The 17094-nt window shown below is 43.9% G+C and overlaps 1 protein-coding gene across 1 annotated transcript in view; it reads right to left on the bottom strand.

Annotated features, from left to right (window-relative positions):
* Positions 1–4739: 4739 nt before the first annotated feature.
* tecpr2 (tectonin beta-propeller repeat containing 2) overlaps positions 4740–17094 on the bottom strand; it is a 96876-nt gene continuing 84521 nt past the window's right edge. Inside the window, 2 exon segments of the mRNA XM_034195156.1 lie at positions 4740–5781; positions 10871–11020. Of these exon segments, the coding sequence (XP_034051047.1) occupies positions 5630–5781; positions 10871–11020 (302 nt within the window). The 3' untranslated portion in view covers positions 4740–5629.

Genomic DNA, 17094 nt, shown 5'->3' with positions numbered 1-17094 from the left:
TGCACATAATCGAATCGAGTTCATTCAATGCAGTTTTTTGATTGTGTGTTGTCCTACTGTCCTTACAAGTTGTCTTTTTATGATATTTAGTGTTTTAGTTGCACAGCTGTAGCAACGCAATTTCGTTCTATAGGTGTCTGTACAATGACTGTACAATGACTATTTATCTTTATCTTATGTGTCTGTGAAATTTTATTTTGTTGCTCCATAGACAACATTTATAAATCCAACTTTGGTGAAATGACAACAAAGATCCTTGAATCCCAAACAGCCAACAAACCCTCAGCAGCAGGTGACCAGTGAAGAGCGCCACAGCAAACGTTGTACAGAAAGACCTTTATTCAGCTGATTAAAGCAATGGCAGAAATTAGTTTACACTGAATTCCTGTTGGTCTACAGAAGGACATCCAGCCAATCAGCTTATTTAGAGAGAAGAATGGGCGGAGTCACAGCCTGTTTTCAAACCAGTTCATGGTGTTTTCCAGGTCTTTGATTTTCCTTCTTTCCTGTGAAAATCTACATGCAGACACTCCGTAATCGTGCCAGAACAATAATGCATGTTTCACTGTCACAGAGCTGAAAACTGAGCTGTAGGGGGCGCTGTTTCGCACATGAATGATTACATTGGTCAACATTTTTTTTTCCTTGTATGGACTTTGAGATTTGAATCCAAATCTGAGCTCAGATTTCTTCTATTACATCACGGTTTTTGCAATCTGCATGTTTTGTATTGATGGATTACACAAAAGTTGCTCATTCATGCATGAGTTTGATGCCATTAATCATGCACAAAAGCAGCTTCAAAAGCATCGATTTTAAACCAGATTTGTGAAATGTGAACAAAGAGCCGTAATAACCTTTATGGCGCCAAAGAGGTGTGCAGGACTTCAGCTTTTGCTTCAATGCTTGATACGAGAAATATGTTTTCATATCTCAAAAACATGATGTGATCAGCAAAAACTCATACCAGATTCAGATTCAGCGTCTCCACATTACCCAAAATCCATTGAACTCCATGCAAGAAAAACCATGTTGACCAGTGTTATTAAAGTGTACCTTTAAAACTTGCAGATAAATAACACAGTTGTTGGAAGTCCAATTTAGTTCTTCTGTCAAGAAAGAAAGGCCATTCATTGAAATCATTCTCTCTTTTTGGTGGCTTTTTGATGTTTTCAGATTTAGGCTGAACAAAATGATCCTGATCTCATTCAGAGACTGAGTGCCCCACAAGGAGCACACAGAGACACGGAGCATCTGAACACTTTTGCACCTTTGTTGAAACAGTTAGTTGAGGCAGCGCCGCCATCTTGAGTTTGTTTCCTGCCCCACCCCCAGGCCTGTCAACCAACGGACTGTTACTCGATACATCTGATGGGAGTTGGTTCTGTTTACGCCAATTTGATCCAAATTATACAACACCGTTTCGAAGTGGAAATAGTTTAAAACCCTTCACTATACACACTGTGATCGGAGACAGAAGTCAGATCAAACGTTGTGGCGCATTTAATTATTACATGACACATCTCCCGCCAGAATACAACCTTTAGTCACAGTTAAAGGAGAACTCTAACATTTTTTTTAACTTCACTCAGGACAAAAATGATTTTAACTGGTCCAGTATTTAGTTTGAAAGCTAAAACTGTCACTGGCTAAACGTCAACATACGAGGTGAGCTGAAATATCACACTGCAATAGTTCTTGTTACTACTAAAATATCACTCAGTCTGTCAGGAAGCACAGATCAGAACCCTGCAGAAGTACACATGCACATAGTTAACTCTGTAAATAAAATCCCTTTAAACATATATATATATATATATATATATATATATATATATATATATATATATATATATATATATATATATATATATATGTAATCCCAGGATACAAAAAATGTCAGTATTCCCCTTTAATGACTCATTATCTTACCAAAATAAACAGCAAAACTGAAACAGAACATGAACTCATGTTTGACTCAGTTATGTATAAAGTGTATTCTGTAATTATTGTCTGTCAACTATGTGCAAATTTATTATCACACGCTCACATTTTAAAATTGCCCGTAAAAGTTAAAATATGTTTGAAGACTCATCCTGAACTCAGGAACATAACAAAATAATCAAATCAGTGTGGAGCAGCTTGCCTCCACAGGTCAGAACGGTTCTGTTGTGGAACAGTATCATGAACTGAACATTGGTTCTTGAATCTTGTAGTAAAATTTAACGTGAATCGTGGGGTCCCGTATGTCAAGCAGATCTCTTGTCCATCTGTCCATGTTAATTTAAGGACTTGCCGTAATACAACTCTACTACGTGAGGTAACGGTAACAGGATTAAGGGGATTTTGCCATTTGAATGTTTTTCCTTGACTTCGTTTTTGGTGACACATTTTAAAAGTTTTGTTCTTGACAGGGATGCAGGTATTTTCAATAATTTTGCCAGTTTAATTGTTTTTAATCACTAAATGAGATGTTAAATCAGCCTGATCAGCTAATGTTAATCTGGTCAAAAGTTGTTTCATGGCCAAGACCTCAATGTGGAGTTTTTGTTCTGTAAAAAAACAAACAAACAAAAATTTAAATAACTGGCTCCAGCTTTCAAACACATGCAGGCAGGTTAGGTGAAGTAGTGACTTATGTTGGCCATAGCAGTGAGTGTGTTTGTGTGAATTAGGGGTTGACCGATCTATGTGTGCCAGTCTATATCAAACTGTGTTTTCCACAAGAATACAATCTGCACTACAACTAAATCAATTAAAATATATTATAACCTATTTTTCTGTTGTAAACTTCAAGCATAACAATTAAAAACAGCCCAACAGGAATTTATGGTCAACTCTTTTACAAACACCTTTAGATACTGATTCATGGGGAAAAAAAATCTTGCTTGTACCTTCCAAACTATCAATTTGTAAAACACTTGAGAACTTCAATACAATATTCTGTTAAATGTTTACATATCGCCACAAATGTACAGTAAATATACTCCAGGGGCCTCCCCTAATTGCCAAAAATGTAAAACTAATCTGGGAACTAGAATTCACTGTGATAAAATCTGACAATTCTGGGAAACAGTATGTGTTGAGGTTAGTGCCATAATCGGACAACCAGTACCACCCAATCCGCTTTTATGCCTATTGGGTCTTATACCAGGATCACTTAGATACTATACAATTTCTTTTTATGATAGGACGGAAAGCCATTATGACCAAATGGGTTGGAGATGAATCTCCATCATTACAATTGTGGAGAGCATTAATATCGGATGTTGTTTCCTTGGAAAAATTGCGATTCTGTGTTGGCAGTCAGTCTGCGATATTTGTTGACTGGTTTGGCAAGGTATTGCAATATCTGAGAACTTGGGTCTGAAAAGTTTTGATACTCAACTGGAAGATAAATAATGTTTATGCTGTACCCTTTGCCCCCTTTTTTTAATTGTATATTTACGTTTGGATCTGTAAAGGAAAGATGTGTGTTCAACTGTACTGGACTGTTAATGTTAAAAAATGTTCAATAAAAATAATTTTCAGTTGTGCAGAATGGGACACTTTGAAACAACTGCCTACACCAATTGAACAAATATTAATTAAGGTGATTGAAGAAAAAAGTAAAGTTAAAATAATATCGAACATGTATAAAGACTTACATTCTCAATTGCCTGATAACTCACTGGAAGTGAAGGGGAAGTGGGAGGTGGAGGCAAACACAATTATTGAGGATGAAGAATGGGAAGAGGTGTGTGAAAGAGGCCATAAAATTACTAGCAGTCCGATTTGGAAGGAGTTCAATTGGAAAATTAAGTTAAGATTTTTTAGAACACCATCAAATACTTTTAATAATGATAATAGTAAAACTAATCTGTGTTGGAGGGATTGCAAACAAACGGGATTATTTGCATATTTTTTGGGACTGCCCCGCCCTGAAACCATATTGGTTAGGGATCCAGGCAGAGATCCGAGCCATCCTAAATTTTAATTTGCCACTGGATTCAAAATATTACATTATAGGGCTGACCCCAAGGGGTGGTTTGACAAAAAGGGAAGCTCAATTGCTCCACATTTGTTTATTGGTAGCAAAGAAAATGATAACGAGATTATGGTTAAAAGCACTACCTCCCACTCTCCCTCAATGGCGTGACGGATTAAAAAATGTATATCTAATGGAAAAAATTACAGCAAAGCTTCATTTGAATATGGATTTGTTTTTGGATAGGTGGACCCCTGTCATTATTTACTTTGGATGGGCATAATTATACTTGCTCAGGGTTCCTCACCAGAATTGTGTGTTTTCCTTTTTTTTTTTAATACCAGCTGTAGATAAAGTAAAATATATTTTAGGATATACCCCTTTTACTTTCAATGAGATGGAATACCATCCAAGAATTTGCTGAGTCGCTCTGTTCGATTTGTTGTATTCATTTTATGTTGTAATTGAATATGGAGTTGCCCTTTTGAATAAACAGTGTTCAAAAAAAAAAAAAATAATAATAATTTTCAAAAAACAAACAAACAAAAAAACAGCCCAACAAATTAGTCATTATTTTCAACAGAGTATCACAATCAGAGTTTAACTAGGGGTGGGATGACCTGTTGTAATAGCTGACTATGACTTATTGGAGTATTGGACTAGTTAATTGATGATATTCATTAGTTGTCCAAACCTTACTTTTAACCTTCAAATAGTTGAACCAGTTTCCGGTTGAGATGTAGCAAAGCTATGACTAGGAAGTGTGATATCTGCAGACAATACCAGTTATTATTTACAGGTTATTATCTACAGGTTATTACAGATAATTAGATGTAACTGAATGTGAGTGTTCCTTCAGTGTTCTAACTAGTTGCTTCAAGCTGCAGACCCAGAGTTCTACTCCAGAGCTGTGCTTCATGCCACCTATCTGAGTCCTCGGACAAGACATTTCATCTGCACCGTTCCGTTCAAATGCAGCTGGGTGGACCAGCTGCAATTGAGTACTGTCCTCTGCTGGGGAGGAATCTGTGATGGACTGGTGTCTTGTCCAGGGGGAGTTGGGACTGTTATCTGCTTCATACTGTTCTATCTAGGAATCAGCCCCAACCTGATGGCCCTCTGGGCCCATACAGGACTTAACTGGCTCTGGCCCCCTTTTTAAAGTTAATATGGTTTCATATATTTAATTATCTAGAACCTGCAATAAACGGAATCTGTTCAGCTGGACTGAACCATGAGAAATGAAAATGCTCCTCTATAGTCAAACATCCCTGTAAGTCAGTAAAGTGCTTCCTAGTAAAATCCAGCCTCACTTCAGTTCCCAGAAGCCACCAGGGCTCCGAGTGTGGAGCCATCTTGCTTAAGAATCAGAATTTCTCACGTCTTCAGCGAGCAGAAACAGAAAGTTAGTGTCGTCCTCAAACCACAACCATAAACCACAGGAAGTCCTGCATTAGCCTGACCTGCCGACTCCGCATCAGGACAACTATGGTATCACCAGTCCCACTTCCTGTTTGTTATGTGGCGTATCCTGTTGTTTTCAGAGGGATTTTGTCTGTTTGTTTGTTATGGGGGAAGGGCATGACATCACAAGGGGAATCCAGAATAAACAAACCAAGACCAAACAGGCAGGACTGTCTCTGTGTGATGTCACTGCTGACATCAAATGAGCTCCCAGTCTTCGCCCAGGTCGTCCCCACTGAGTGCGGCCGCTGAGAGGGGAGGTTTAGGTGGAGTCTGGGGGAGGAGCTTTGTCAGCCGACGGGACAAACCGCCAATTAAAGTCACAGCCCACAGCTCGTCCTCTGGAGTGACTGCAGACAGAGAGACAGAGTCATTTGTATGATATGTCTCCAACCTTTATGGAACAACGTGTCTCACGTGTCTCCATGAAACAGAAAAGAAACAGGAGGGAGAGAAAGCAGCACTTTGAGGGGATACACACTGTCAATATAATGAACACAAACATCTGAATGTCACTGTATGATGAGTGGGTTGGTTCCATCCCAGCCAACATTTGGAAGCAATCACTCAAAAACAATATTCATCTTGCTATTCACCAAATTAAAAAAGCACAACATAAGGATGATGTGATTAGATGGTGGTGAATCAAATTATGTACCATTTTAATAAAAAAGCAGCTTTCCTTTGTTGATGTACAACCACAAATCAAAAAATTTTGAGACTTTGGAAAATGCAAGTAAAAACCCGCAGTGACTCTTACATGTTCTCTGACATCTAGTTCTTTGTAGACAGTATGAATCAGTGGTGTCAGAGACCGTAGTTGCATTTTTCAAGAAGACAATGTAAAACCACATTCTGCACATATTAAAAGACATAGCTGCAGAAGAAGCGAAAAGAGGCACTGTATGGCTATGTCCCCATAGAGAATGTTTGAAGAATTTTGAAATGAAAAAAATGTAATGACAATGGTGTACTGTTGCACCCTTTAAGGGCCCCTTCACACATAGTGCAAAGTTTGGACGAAGTCTACACTTAGTGCGCATGACGCAGGAATCGTGTGCAAACTGTGTAATGTCGTCCCTGCCTCCAACACCTCGTACACCTGTTGCTACAACTATTTGCACACACAAGCACCTGAAAGACAAAGTGTGCGCTGTGCAAACCCATCGCACCCTCTCGCGGCAGGTGTCAGCCAAATTCCAGGTGACACGCACGAACATCTAACACCACTCGCACGGCACTTAGAAAATGTGTGGCCAGTCGCACTCTTGGCACAACAGCAGACTGCACACAATCACCTTTGTACTCGCAGAGAAATATGTCTAAGTCCCACACGAGTGTGGCTTTGGTGTGTGCGCTGAGACAGGATGTGTGGCCTCCCACTGAAGCAGCTGTGGAAATCTGTGGATCTGGACATTCCAGCTGGACACCGCATACTGTGTTTGGACGGACATGGACAAACAACTGCCCACTGTGACGCTCGTTTATGTTTGCTGTTATCAAGTGAAAATAAAAACATATATCACTGTGGTGACATGCTGCAGCGAGCGAGAGCGTGCATGGCGCGCACAAGGACAGGCTGCTCCCAGGTTGAAACAGCCCATCAGATCAGAACACGCAGCAGGCGATCTCATTGTCACATCACCCACATGAGCTCTGTTCAACATGACGTGGTGTCCTGCAGCGCGTCATCCACAAGACATGCACGCGTGGCTGGATGGAGACGCGCCAGCAGATGTGGACATGAATGAGACGAGCGAACGGCTTCTCATTCATGTCATTTCATGACTGTATGTCTGTGACCGTGGGTGATTTACAGAGGGACAGAAGGATCATATTTGTATTGCTCGCTTGATAAATGCGGTGTTTTTCTATGGTGTGTGATTTAAATTTTTTTTTGGAATACTTCCATGTCCTTCCTGATATGAGGCAGATTCCCACAGCTTTCAAAGAATAGCTCCGTATCTCAGTCATAAAGTCGCTGACTGGTAATCACAGCTTTTGAAAGGTGTGAGTTTGCGTTCAGTTGGTGGTGTGTTTTTCTTTTTTTAAAATTATTCCACATAAGCGGCGCGATGTGGTTCCACAGGTACCGGCTGGTTTTTATTTTTTTTATTTCTACCACATAAGCGGCGCCATGTGCTGCACCTGGCACTGGGCCTGTTCGAAAGACACCGGCGCGTGCACGAACTCTTGCACCGGGTTCAAGCATGCCTGCCCGTCGGCGTGATGTTTCATGCACTGATTTCGAACTGTTTAGCACTGTTTTGCCGTTGTCGTCCAAACTTCGCACTATGTGTGAAGGGGCCATAAGACATGTTTGCAGGAAGAATGGGACAAAATAACATCCAAAACCATTCATCAATTGGTGTCCTCAGCACCCAAACATCTTTTAAGTGTTGTGACAGTAAATGGCAGTATTACAAAATGGCAAAGACCTTTACATCCCAACTTTTTTGGAATGTGTTGCAGGCCTTTAATGCAGAAATGGCTGAATATAAACACATTAAATGATGTTGACAACACAAAACATGCAGTATCTTGTGCTTGTGTACTGTCTGCAGTGAAGGAGCAGTCAAAGTAAATGTAAGAATCATTTCTTTTCCTTATTTGCATTTTCTATAAAGTCCCAACTTTTTTCTGATTTGGGGTTGTAATGTCCCATAAACATGTCTACCATGTGCTGGATGGCTAGTGGACATTGGATGGATTATGAACAGCTGTGTTTGAATATACATGTGGTCAGTATGCCACCTGTTGAGCAACATGTGTGCTGTGTGTTCGTCAGTGCCCACCACCCATTGGTGTCTGCCTTCCTGTGGGTGTCAGCTTACAAGATACACTGGCACCCACAAGAAGAAACATGATGCCCACTACATAGGCAAACACAAGGTGTAGGACTGAAAGTAAAACAGGAATTAAAGCAGGATGAGTGAATGGTGACGATAACAAAACTTTTCATCAGCACTGCAAAATGTGGATTCCAAAATCTTCGTGACACCCGTGTATCAAAGCATTTCATGTTGTGCTAAATGGGGCCTTCATTATGGTAAATGTTCAGGGCTACACTCAGCGCCCACCAGTACTTCCATTTCTTATAACAACTGACTGGATTTGTATAGCAACATATTAGCAATACTATATATTACTAGAAAAAGTTTTGGGTTTTGCAAAGTCTTCAGTCAACAGGCTACTGCTGATGACTCCAAATCTCCTGAATGTTCTTCAAAGCACAGGAAAGAGCTTTATTGTGAAAGGGTAACGCCACCAACACATAGGTTAATAACGGTACTAGTGGAGTAAGCAAATGTTAAATACTGAAGTTTAGCAGTAGTAATAAGGCAGCACAGTCTTGTTTGAACCCCTGCGTGATATTGCGGGATCTGACCACATCCGGGGACAGCTGGCATGAACACAGCAGAGAATCCCCAGGTGGAGTGTGGGAGTTTCAGCACAAACCCTTCAGCCCGGCTCGGTAAACTTAAAAGCACACTCGCTGTCACCTAGCGGTCATTCCGGTTGAAAATAGTTTGTGGTGAAGCCCCCATCCTCTGAGCGGTTTGTGCCGACACTCCCACACTGCGCCCGAGGATTAGTCTCTCCCCACAAACAGCATCACTTCTAACAGATAAATGATGTACTGCTTTGTTTTCGGCTGCAATCACCGAAGCAGTCCCAAAAAGTGCAGGTTTTTTCGGTTCCCAGTGGAGATGGGAAGACGAGCCAAATTGCAGAGGTCGTGTAGGTAAGTGTTAGCCTACACAGCTAACCAGAGACGCTGCGTTCTTTCGCTTGCACATCTGCCTCGACATGTTTGAGCTCCGGGTCATAAACAAATCGCAACACATGTCCACTTTCCACTGCATTGTCACTTTTTCTTTGCATTTTCACTTTGTTTTGCCCAAAAACTCAGAGAAAGTGCCGTGTTTCTGATGTAGAAAAATTGCATCATATACGTCATATTTTACCCCTTTAGCGTCAACCCTCAAACTAGACTGCGCTGCCCAATTAATGAAGGAACACTGAGCACAGCAACACGGTCGCTGTATTTGTATTGGGTAGCCATGGAATGGATCATGCTGGTCATTGTCATGCAAGTCAGATATTTTTCATAACTGTAAGTTGTGCTTGTCAATAGAAATTTCTGTCCTTACATTTGTCTTTAAGTCCATCCAGATGGAAAAACCTTCTGCACTCTAAAACTCAAGAACTGTAAAAGTCTTAAAATCTAAATTTTTGTACATTAACACTGGAAGATCACAGATCTGCCTGCCAAAAAAAAAAAAAAAAAAATCATGCATTCTGGACATTTATGAATACCTTTTTTTTTTTTTTTTCCTAGATTTTAGGTTTCAAATAGGAAACGAACAGAAGCCCTGAAATGCTCACATCACCCACTAGATGGAGACAAAAGCTGCTCAAATGTGCAGCAAGGTCTCCACTGTTTATTCATTAGAGAAATTAACTTTTGGCGAAAATATGGGCTGACAGACAAAAATGAACTCAGTTGCGTCCCTGCCCTTATGGGCGACTTACTTGTTCACCTATTGAGAGTAACTAAATATGTTCCAAACATTGCTGTGTCCTCAGTTATTCTTCAAACCAAGAGAAGAACCAAGACCTTAAGTTTAATTTCTTACCAATTTGTCAAAATGGATGAAGAAGGCACTAGAAAATGACAAAGTCTGAAATACAAAACTGAAATGCACATACATCGTGGAACAGATGTGATCACAAGAAATATTTTTAAAATAATTATTAAGTGACAGAAGTAGTGATAGCAATGTATGAACATGCGTTTGTGGATGCTTTTGACTATGTGTTTGGATTGGACCTGGCAGGGGGATGATGTTAATATTCTGAGGAAATACCAGAAATTACAAGGATAAAGTCATACATTTACCAGAAAAAGTGAGATGACATCTCTGTTCCAGGTAAACCATCAAATCCCAAATTTTCCCAACAGATTGCTAAAATACAGGACTCCAGTCTTCTGTCCCAAAACAAATATGGACAAAAGCCGTGGCATGCAGGAGTGAAATTGGAGTAATGTTGTGCTAATTAGAAGGATAGGACAAGCAAAATGGCAAACTACTGAATTGGCTTCAAGTTTATATTTGTTCTTGAAATGTGGTTTTCTTGAAGTATGATGGTATTCTATCTGTCCTTATTAAGTTTCTATTGTTGTAACATTAAACAACTAAACTACTATACCCTGGTAACAGTGCCACCAAACAAATATTATTTTAACTTCCTTGTTTCCTGAGTAAATGTTTTCAACATGAATCTTTTCTCCTTGTACGAATAAAAATAAATACCTTTAAAGTAACAGGTGGGCGATCAACTAAATATTAGCCTCTTGGTAAAGGATGCAGTTTCTGACTAGCTGACTATTGCCTACTGTGTTTGACATGTCAAAAGGATAAAGAGCAGTCTCACCAGTTAACCAGTTGGCACTTCCAGGGATCTTCTTCCAGTAGTCTCCTGCAGGGTTTTTGTCAGATATTCCATAACGGCGAGCCAGATCTCCGTTCACGCAACGAACCCAAACTGTCCAAGTGCTGAGGACCAGCTGAGTAACTGCGAGACCTAAACACAAACATTATAGTATGAGTCAATACAGCATGTATCAATTCACAACAGTAGCCCTGATGAACAATACAAGGTATTACACTGTAAAAAAAAAAAAATCTGTTGTTTTGATGTTAAGACACCAGCAGCTGCAACAAATATGAGAAAAATATGCAAATACCATTACAGAACCTGTAAATTTTACAGTACAAAGTTGTAATTTACAATAATAATTATAATGATAATAATAAAAAACAAAACAAAAAACATTAAACCAGCAAGTCCAAAAGCTTATTTTTGTTAAACTAATAATATTGTCATTTTGAAACTAATAAATCCTCCATTCAATGATATTTTGTTGTGCTGCTCTCATTTTGCTCAGGATCCACATGCTGATCTGGTTTTTCAAACACAGCTCCAACTGTAAAAAAAATTTACAATATTTTCTGTGAAAGTATTTACACAGAGCAGCACGGTTAGTGGTTAGCACTGTTGCCTCACAGCGAGAAGGTCATGGGATCGATTCCCACCTGTGGCCTTTCTGTGTGGAGTTTGCATGTTCTCCCGTGTTTGTGTGGGTTTCCTCTGGGGCGGGGTGCTTTGGTTTCCACATTTAAAGCCATGCAGGTTAGGTGGATTGGAAACTTTATAATTGTTCAGGTCTCCCTTGCAAAAGATCTTGATCTCAGTGGGACTAACCTGGATAAATAAAGGTTAAATTAAAATCTGCTACTGTTCTAGAAAAGAGAACTGGACTTGTTTCTATCATTGGCACTGGAGCTGTGAGTACCATAAAAACAGTGAAGACTAAATTAGCGAGAATATTTGCAGAGTCCAGGGGAAAAAGCTCAATGTATAGTTGTTGACAGTCTGCTGGAAGAATGTAACATTTTCTGCCTGCAAGAGACATTTTTAGCCAAACAAGACTTGGATAAACTCAACTCTTTTGATCCAAATTTTCTTGGAGCAGGGGAATCGAGAAACTGTTCTTAGTATAGCAATAGTCAGAGGCAGGACACCAGGGGATGTGGGATGGGGCTGTGCTCTGGGACAAAAAGCTTGATGCTGTGATAAAGCCAATTAGGCTTGATGTTGATTGGTGCATTCCTATATAATTTACATAAAGACAATAGTTTTACTCTCCTAAATTTCTATAACCTTGATTCTCATGAGCATGAGGATGAATATATCAACATACTGGCTTTTATTCATGCTTTCATCCTAGATAATAGCACTTAAAGTGTATACATGGTTGGGAATATGAACGCTGACATTCCTGACAGAAACTCTTTATTTGCTAATCACTTAATCTACGTCTGTGAGCATAAGAATTTCATTCTGTCAAGCAAGGTGCTCCTGCCTACAGACAGCTACACATACATTTGTGAAGCCTGGGACACTACACCATGGCTGGACCACTGTATTAGTACAGCTGATGGACATGCAGCTTTAGAGAATATGAGCATTAAGTAACAGTGGTATATGGTCTGTGACTGGGGTAACAGTCACAGACCATATACACTTTACCTTAACAGTTAATGCTGAAGAACGTCCGTCAACAGTTAGCAAAAACAGTACCACCAGTACCAGTACCACTACAGAACTAGACTGGGCTACTCTCACCAAAGAGGATGTCTTGGTTTATTATAATAACACAGACAAATATTTAAGGAATTCACATTTTCCGAAAGATGCTATTCTCTGTAAGGGTGCCAACTGTAAGATTGTTGAGCATAAGACAGACCAATGTTGTTGGGAAAGTGTAGTGACACGGACCCACAACAGGGGGCGTAAATGAACGGACAATGAAAGAGTAGAATATGAACACTTTACTGTTGTGAATGAGCACAACCACCATACAGAGGACTACAGACTTTTGCAAACAGTCAATCCACAAAGGTGACATGTGGGCAGGCTCGAGGATAGAAGACGTCTGTCCTGAGAAGAACCTGAACCACATGATTTCCTCCACCACCGAACCTGGAGAATACTGGAGCCGCCAAGTCCCAAGTCCCCAGGTGGCCACCGTCTCCAAGTGTCGGATTTGGTACTGCTGGCGAGGAGCAGAAACAATAAGATGTGGGTGTGTGTATACCCAGTAACAACAATGGTGGAGATTCCACCTTACATGGAACCTTACATGAGTAGTATGATGAAGTGAAGATGAGTGACAGCTGTCACCCCCGGCTGTGTCCAATGGCGGCAGCGCCCTCTCGTGCCTGAAGCCCGCACTTCAGGCAGGGCGCCCTCTGGTGGTGGGCCAGCAGTACCTCCTCTTCTGGTGGCCCACACAACAAATGTTCCATGTATGACAATATAGTGGCCACTCTGTATGATGGAGGCAAATCTTTTCATAAACACAAGAATGACAACAGGCATAACATTAGACATGGTTGGAATGAGTGTGTATCTTGTATCTTTCTCTTGTATCCCAACCAGGTTTATCCGGGTGTCGGCGGTAGAAATCGGCCAGGAGGGCCGGGTCCAGGATGAAGCTCCTCTTCACCCAGGAGCGTTCTTCGGGTCCATACCCCTCCCAGTCCACCAAATACTGGAACCCCCGGCCCATTCGACGGACGTCCAGGAGCCGGCGCACTGTCCAAGCCAGCTCCCTGTCAATGATCTGGGCAGGAGGCGGCGCCGGACTGGGAGCAGAGAGGGGTGAGGTGTGGTATGGTTTCAGTCTGGACACATGGAAAACAGGATGGATCCGCAGTGAAGCTGGGAGTTGGAGCTTCACTGCGGCAGGGCTGAGGATCTTGAGGTATTTGAATGGTCCAATGTACATGTCCTTCAACTTAGGGGAGTCCACTTGGAGGGGGATGCCCTTCGTTGATAACCACACCTCCTGCCCGGGCTGGTATGCAGGGGTCGGGTACTGCCGGCGGTCTGCATGGGCCTTAGCCCTCGTCCGGGCCTTCAACAAGGCAGAACGGGCGGTGCGCCACACCCGACGGCACCTCCACAAGTGGGCCTGGACCGAGGGCACACCGACCTCTCCCTCCACCACGGGAAACAATGGGGGCTGGTACCCCAAACACACCTCAAACGGGGAGAGGCCGGTGGCAGAAGACACCTGGCTGTTATGTGCATACTCGATCCAGGCCGTCGGGTGCGCGGATGTCACACAGCGGAGGGTGTGTTCCAACTCTTGGTTGGCCCGTTCTGCCTGTCCGTTCATCTGTGGGTGGTACCTGGACAAGAGGCTCACAGTGGCCCCCAGTTCCCTGCAGAAACTCCTCCAGATTTGAGAGGAAAACTGGGGACCACAATCCGAGACAACGTCAGTAGGTATCCAATGCAGACGGACGACGTGGTGGACCAGGAGGTCTGCTGTCTCCTGGGCCATTGGGAGCTTCGGGAGGGCCACGAAGTGGGCCGCCTTGGAAAATTGGTCCACTATCGTGAGGATGGTGGTGTTGCCCTGGGACGGCGGGAGGCCCGTGACGAAATCCAGGCCAATATGGGACCAGGGGCGATGAGGCACAGGAAGCGGCTGGAGAAGTCCTTGGGACCTTTGGTGGTCTGCCTTGCCCCTGGTACAGGTGGTGCAGGCCTGGATATACTCCCGGACGTCGGCCTTCATAGACGCCCACCAGAAGCGCTGCCGGACAACTGCCACGGTCCTTCGCACCCCTGGATGACAGGAGAGCTTGGAACCGTGACAGAAATCCAAGACTGCAGCTCTGGCCTCTGGTGGGACATAAAGTCGGTTCTTCGGCCCAGTTCCAGGATCTGGGCTCCGTGCCAGGGCCTCCCGGACGGTCTTCTCCATGTCCCAGGTGAGGGTGGCCACGATAGTCCACCCATCCCATCATTGGGATCCACCGGAGCCCAATGATGGGCTCCGGTGGATCCGACAGCTCTGTTTTGACTTCGTCTTCGTGTACCCGGGACAAGGCATCCGATCTCTGGTTCTTGGTCCCGGGGCGATAGGTGATCCGGAAGTCAAAACGTCCGAAGAACAGTGACCAGCGGGCTTGCCTGGGGTTCAGCCTCTTGGCGGTCCTGATATACTCCAGGTTCCGATGGTCAGTGAAAACCGTGAATGGCACAGACGCTCCCTCCAACAGGTGTCTCCACTCCTCAAGAGCCTCTTTCACCGCAAGGAGTTCTCGGTTGCCGACATCATAGTTCCGTTCAGCCGGGGTCAACCTACGAGAAAAGTAGGCACACGGGTGAAGAACCTTATCGGTCTCTCCGCTCTGGGATAGCACGGCTCCTATCCCTGAGTCAGAGGCGTCCACTTCAACCACAAACTGGCGGCTAGGGTCGGGCTGCACCAGAACTGGTGCAGTCGAGAACCGTCGTTTCAACTCCTTGAACGCGGCTTCGCACCGATCCGACCAGGTGAAGGGGACTTTTGGAGAGGTCAGGGCTGTCAGGGGGCTAACTACCTGACTGTAGCCCTTGATGAACCTCCGGTAGAAATTTGCAAAACCGAGGAACTGTTGCAGTTTCCTACGGTTTGTTGGTTGGGGCCAATCTCTCACCGCCGCAACCTTGGCCGGATCAGGGGTGATGGAGTTGGAGGAGATTATGAACCCCAGGAAGGACAAAGAAGTGCGGTGGAACTCGCACTTCTCGCCCTTCACAAACAGCCGGTTCTCCAACAACTGCTGCAGGACCTGACGTACATGCTGGACATGAGTCTCAGGGTCCGGAGAAAAGATGAGTATATCGTCCAGATATACGAAGACGAATCGGTGCAGGAAGTCCCGCAAGACGTCATTAACCAAAGCTTGGAACGTCGCGGGGGCGTTAGTGAGGCCGAACGGCATGACCAGGTACTCAAAATGACCTAATGGGGTGTTAAATGCCGTCTTCCACTCGTCTCCCTTCCGGACCCGAACCAGGTGATACGCACTCCTAAGATCCAACTTTGTAAAGATTTTGGCTCCATGCAGGGGGGTGAACACGGAATCTAACAAGGGCAACGGGTATCAATTGCGAACCATAATCTCATTCAGCCCCCTGTAATCAATGCATGGACGGAGTCCGCCATCTTTCTTGCCTACAAAAAAGAAACCTGCACCCATCGGGGAGGTGGAATTCCGGATCAGCCCGGCAGCTAATGAGTCCCGGATGTAGGTCTCCATTGATTCGCGCTCAGGTCATGAGAGGTTGTACAGCCTGCTGGACGGGAACTCCACGCCTGGAATCAAATCAATGGCACAATCGTACGGACGGTGCGGGGGAAGGGTGAGTGCCAGATCCTTGCTGAAGACGTCAGCAAGATCGTGGTATTCAACCGGCACCGCCGTCAGATTGGGAGGGACTTTGACCTCCTCTTTAGCCTGTAAACTGAGAGTAACTGAGGAACCTAAACACATACGATGGCAGGTTTCGTTCCACTGAACCACCACCCCAGACGGCCAATCAATCCGGGGATTGTGTTTCAACATCCACGGGAAGCCCAAAATCACTCTGGAGGTAGGAGGAGTCACAAAAAACTCGATCTCCTCCCGATGATTTCCAGACACCACCAGAGTTACAGGTTGTGTCTTGTGCGTGATTAAAGGGAGAAGGGTGCCATCTAGTGCCCGCACCTGCAATGGCGAAGGGAGCGCCACCAGAGGGAGCCCTACCTCCCTAGCCCATCTGCTGTCTAGCAGATTCCCTTCTGACCCCGTGTCCACCAGTGCTGGGGCTTGAAGGGTTAAATCCCCGCTCAGGATTGTAACTGGGAGTCGTGTGGAAATATGTGTGTGTCCTACGTGAATGTCTTGGCCCACCCTAAGCCCAGTTTCTAGGGGCGGGCGTTGGTGTTTAAACCGCTTGGGGTAGTCTCTCAGCTGGTGCTCACTTGAGCCGCAGACAAAGCACTCCCCGCGGGCCAGCTTCCTCTGTCTGTAAAATGTGGCCCTGTTCCTGTCCATAGCTTCGTCAGCAGGGGGAGCTGTAGCCACACGGAGCGTTGAGGCTGTGGAGCGTGGGGAGGGCGGAACCTTTTCGGACCCGGAAGGGAGAGGGACGGCGCGTGCCCGGCCACGTCCTTCGTCTCGCTCCCGGCAGCGTTCCTCCAACCGATTGTCTAACCGTATAACGAGATCAATAAGCCCATCTAAATCCCGCGGTTCGTCCTTCGCTAC

The sequence above is a fragment of the Thalassophryne amazonica genome, chromosome 19 (genome assembly GCF_902500255.1).
Source record: "Thalassophryne amazonica chromosome 19, fThaAma1.1, whole genome shotgun sequence".
NCBI lineage: Eukaryota > Metazoa > Chordata > Actinopteri > Batrachoidiformes > Batrachoididae > Thalassophryne > Thalassophryne amazonica.
This window is presented reverse-complemented; position numbering and strand designations above follow the sequence as displayed.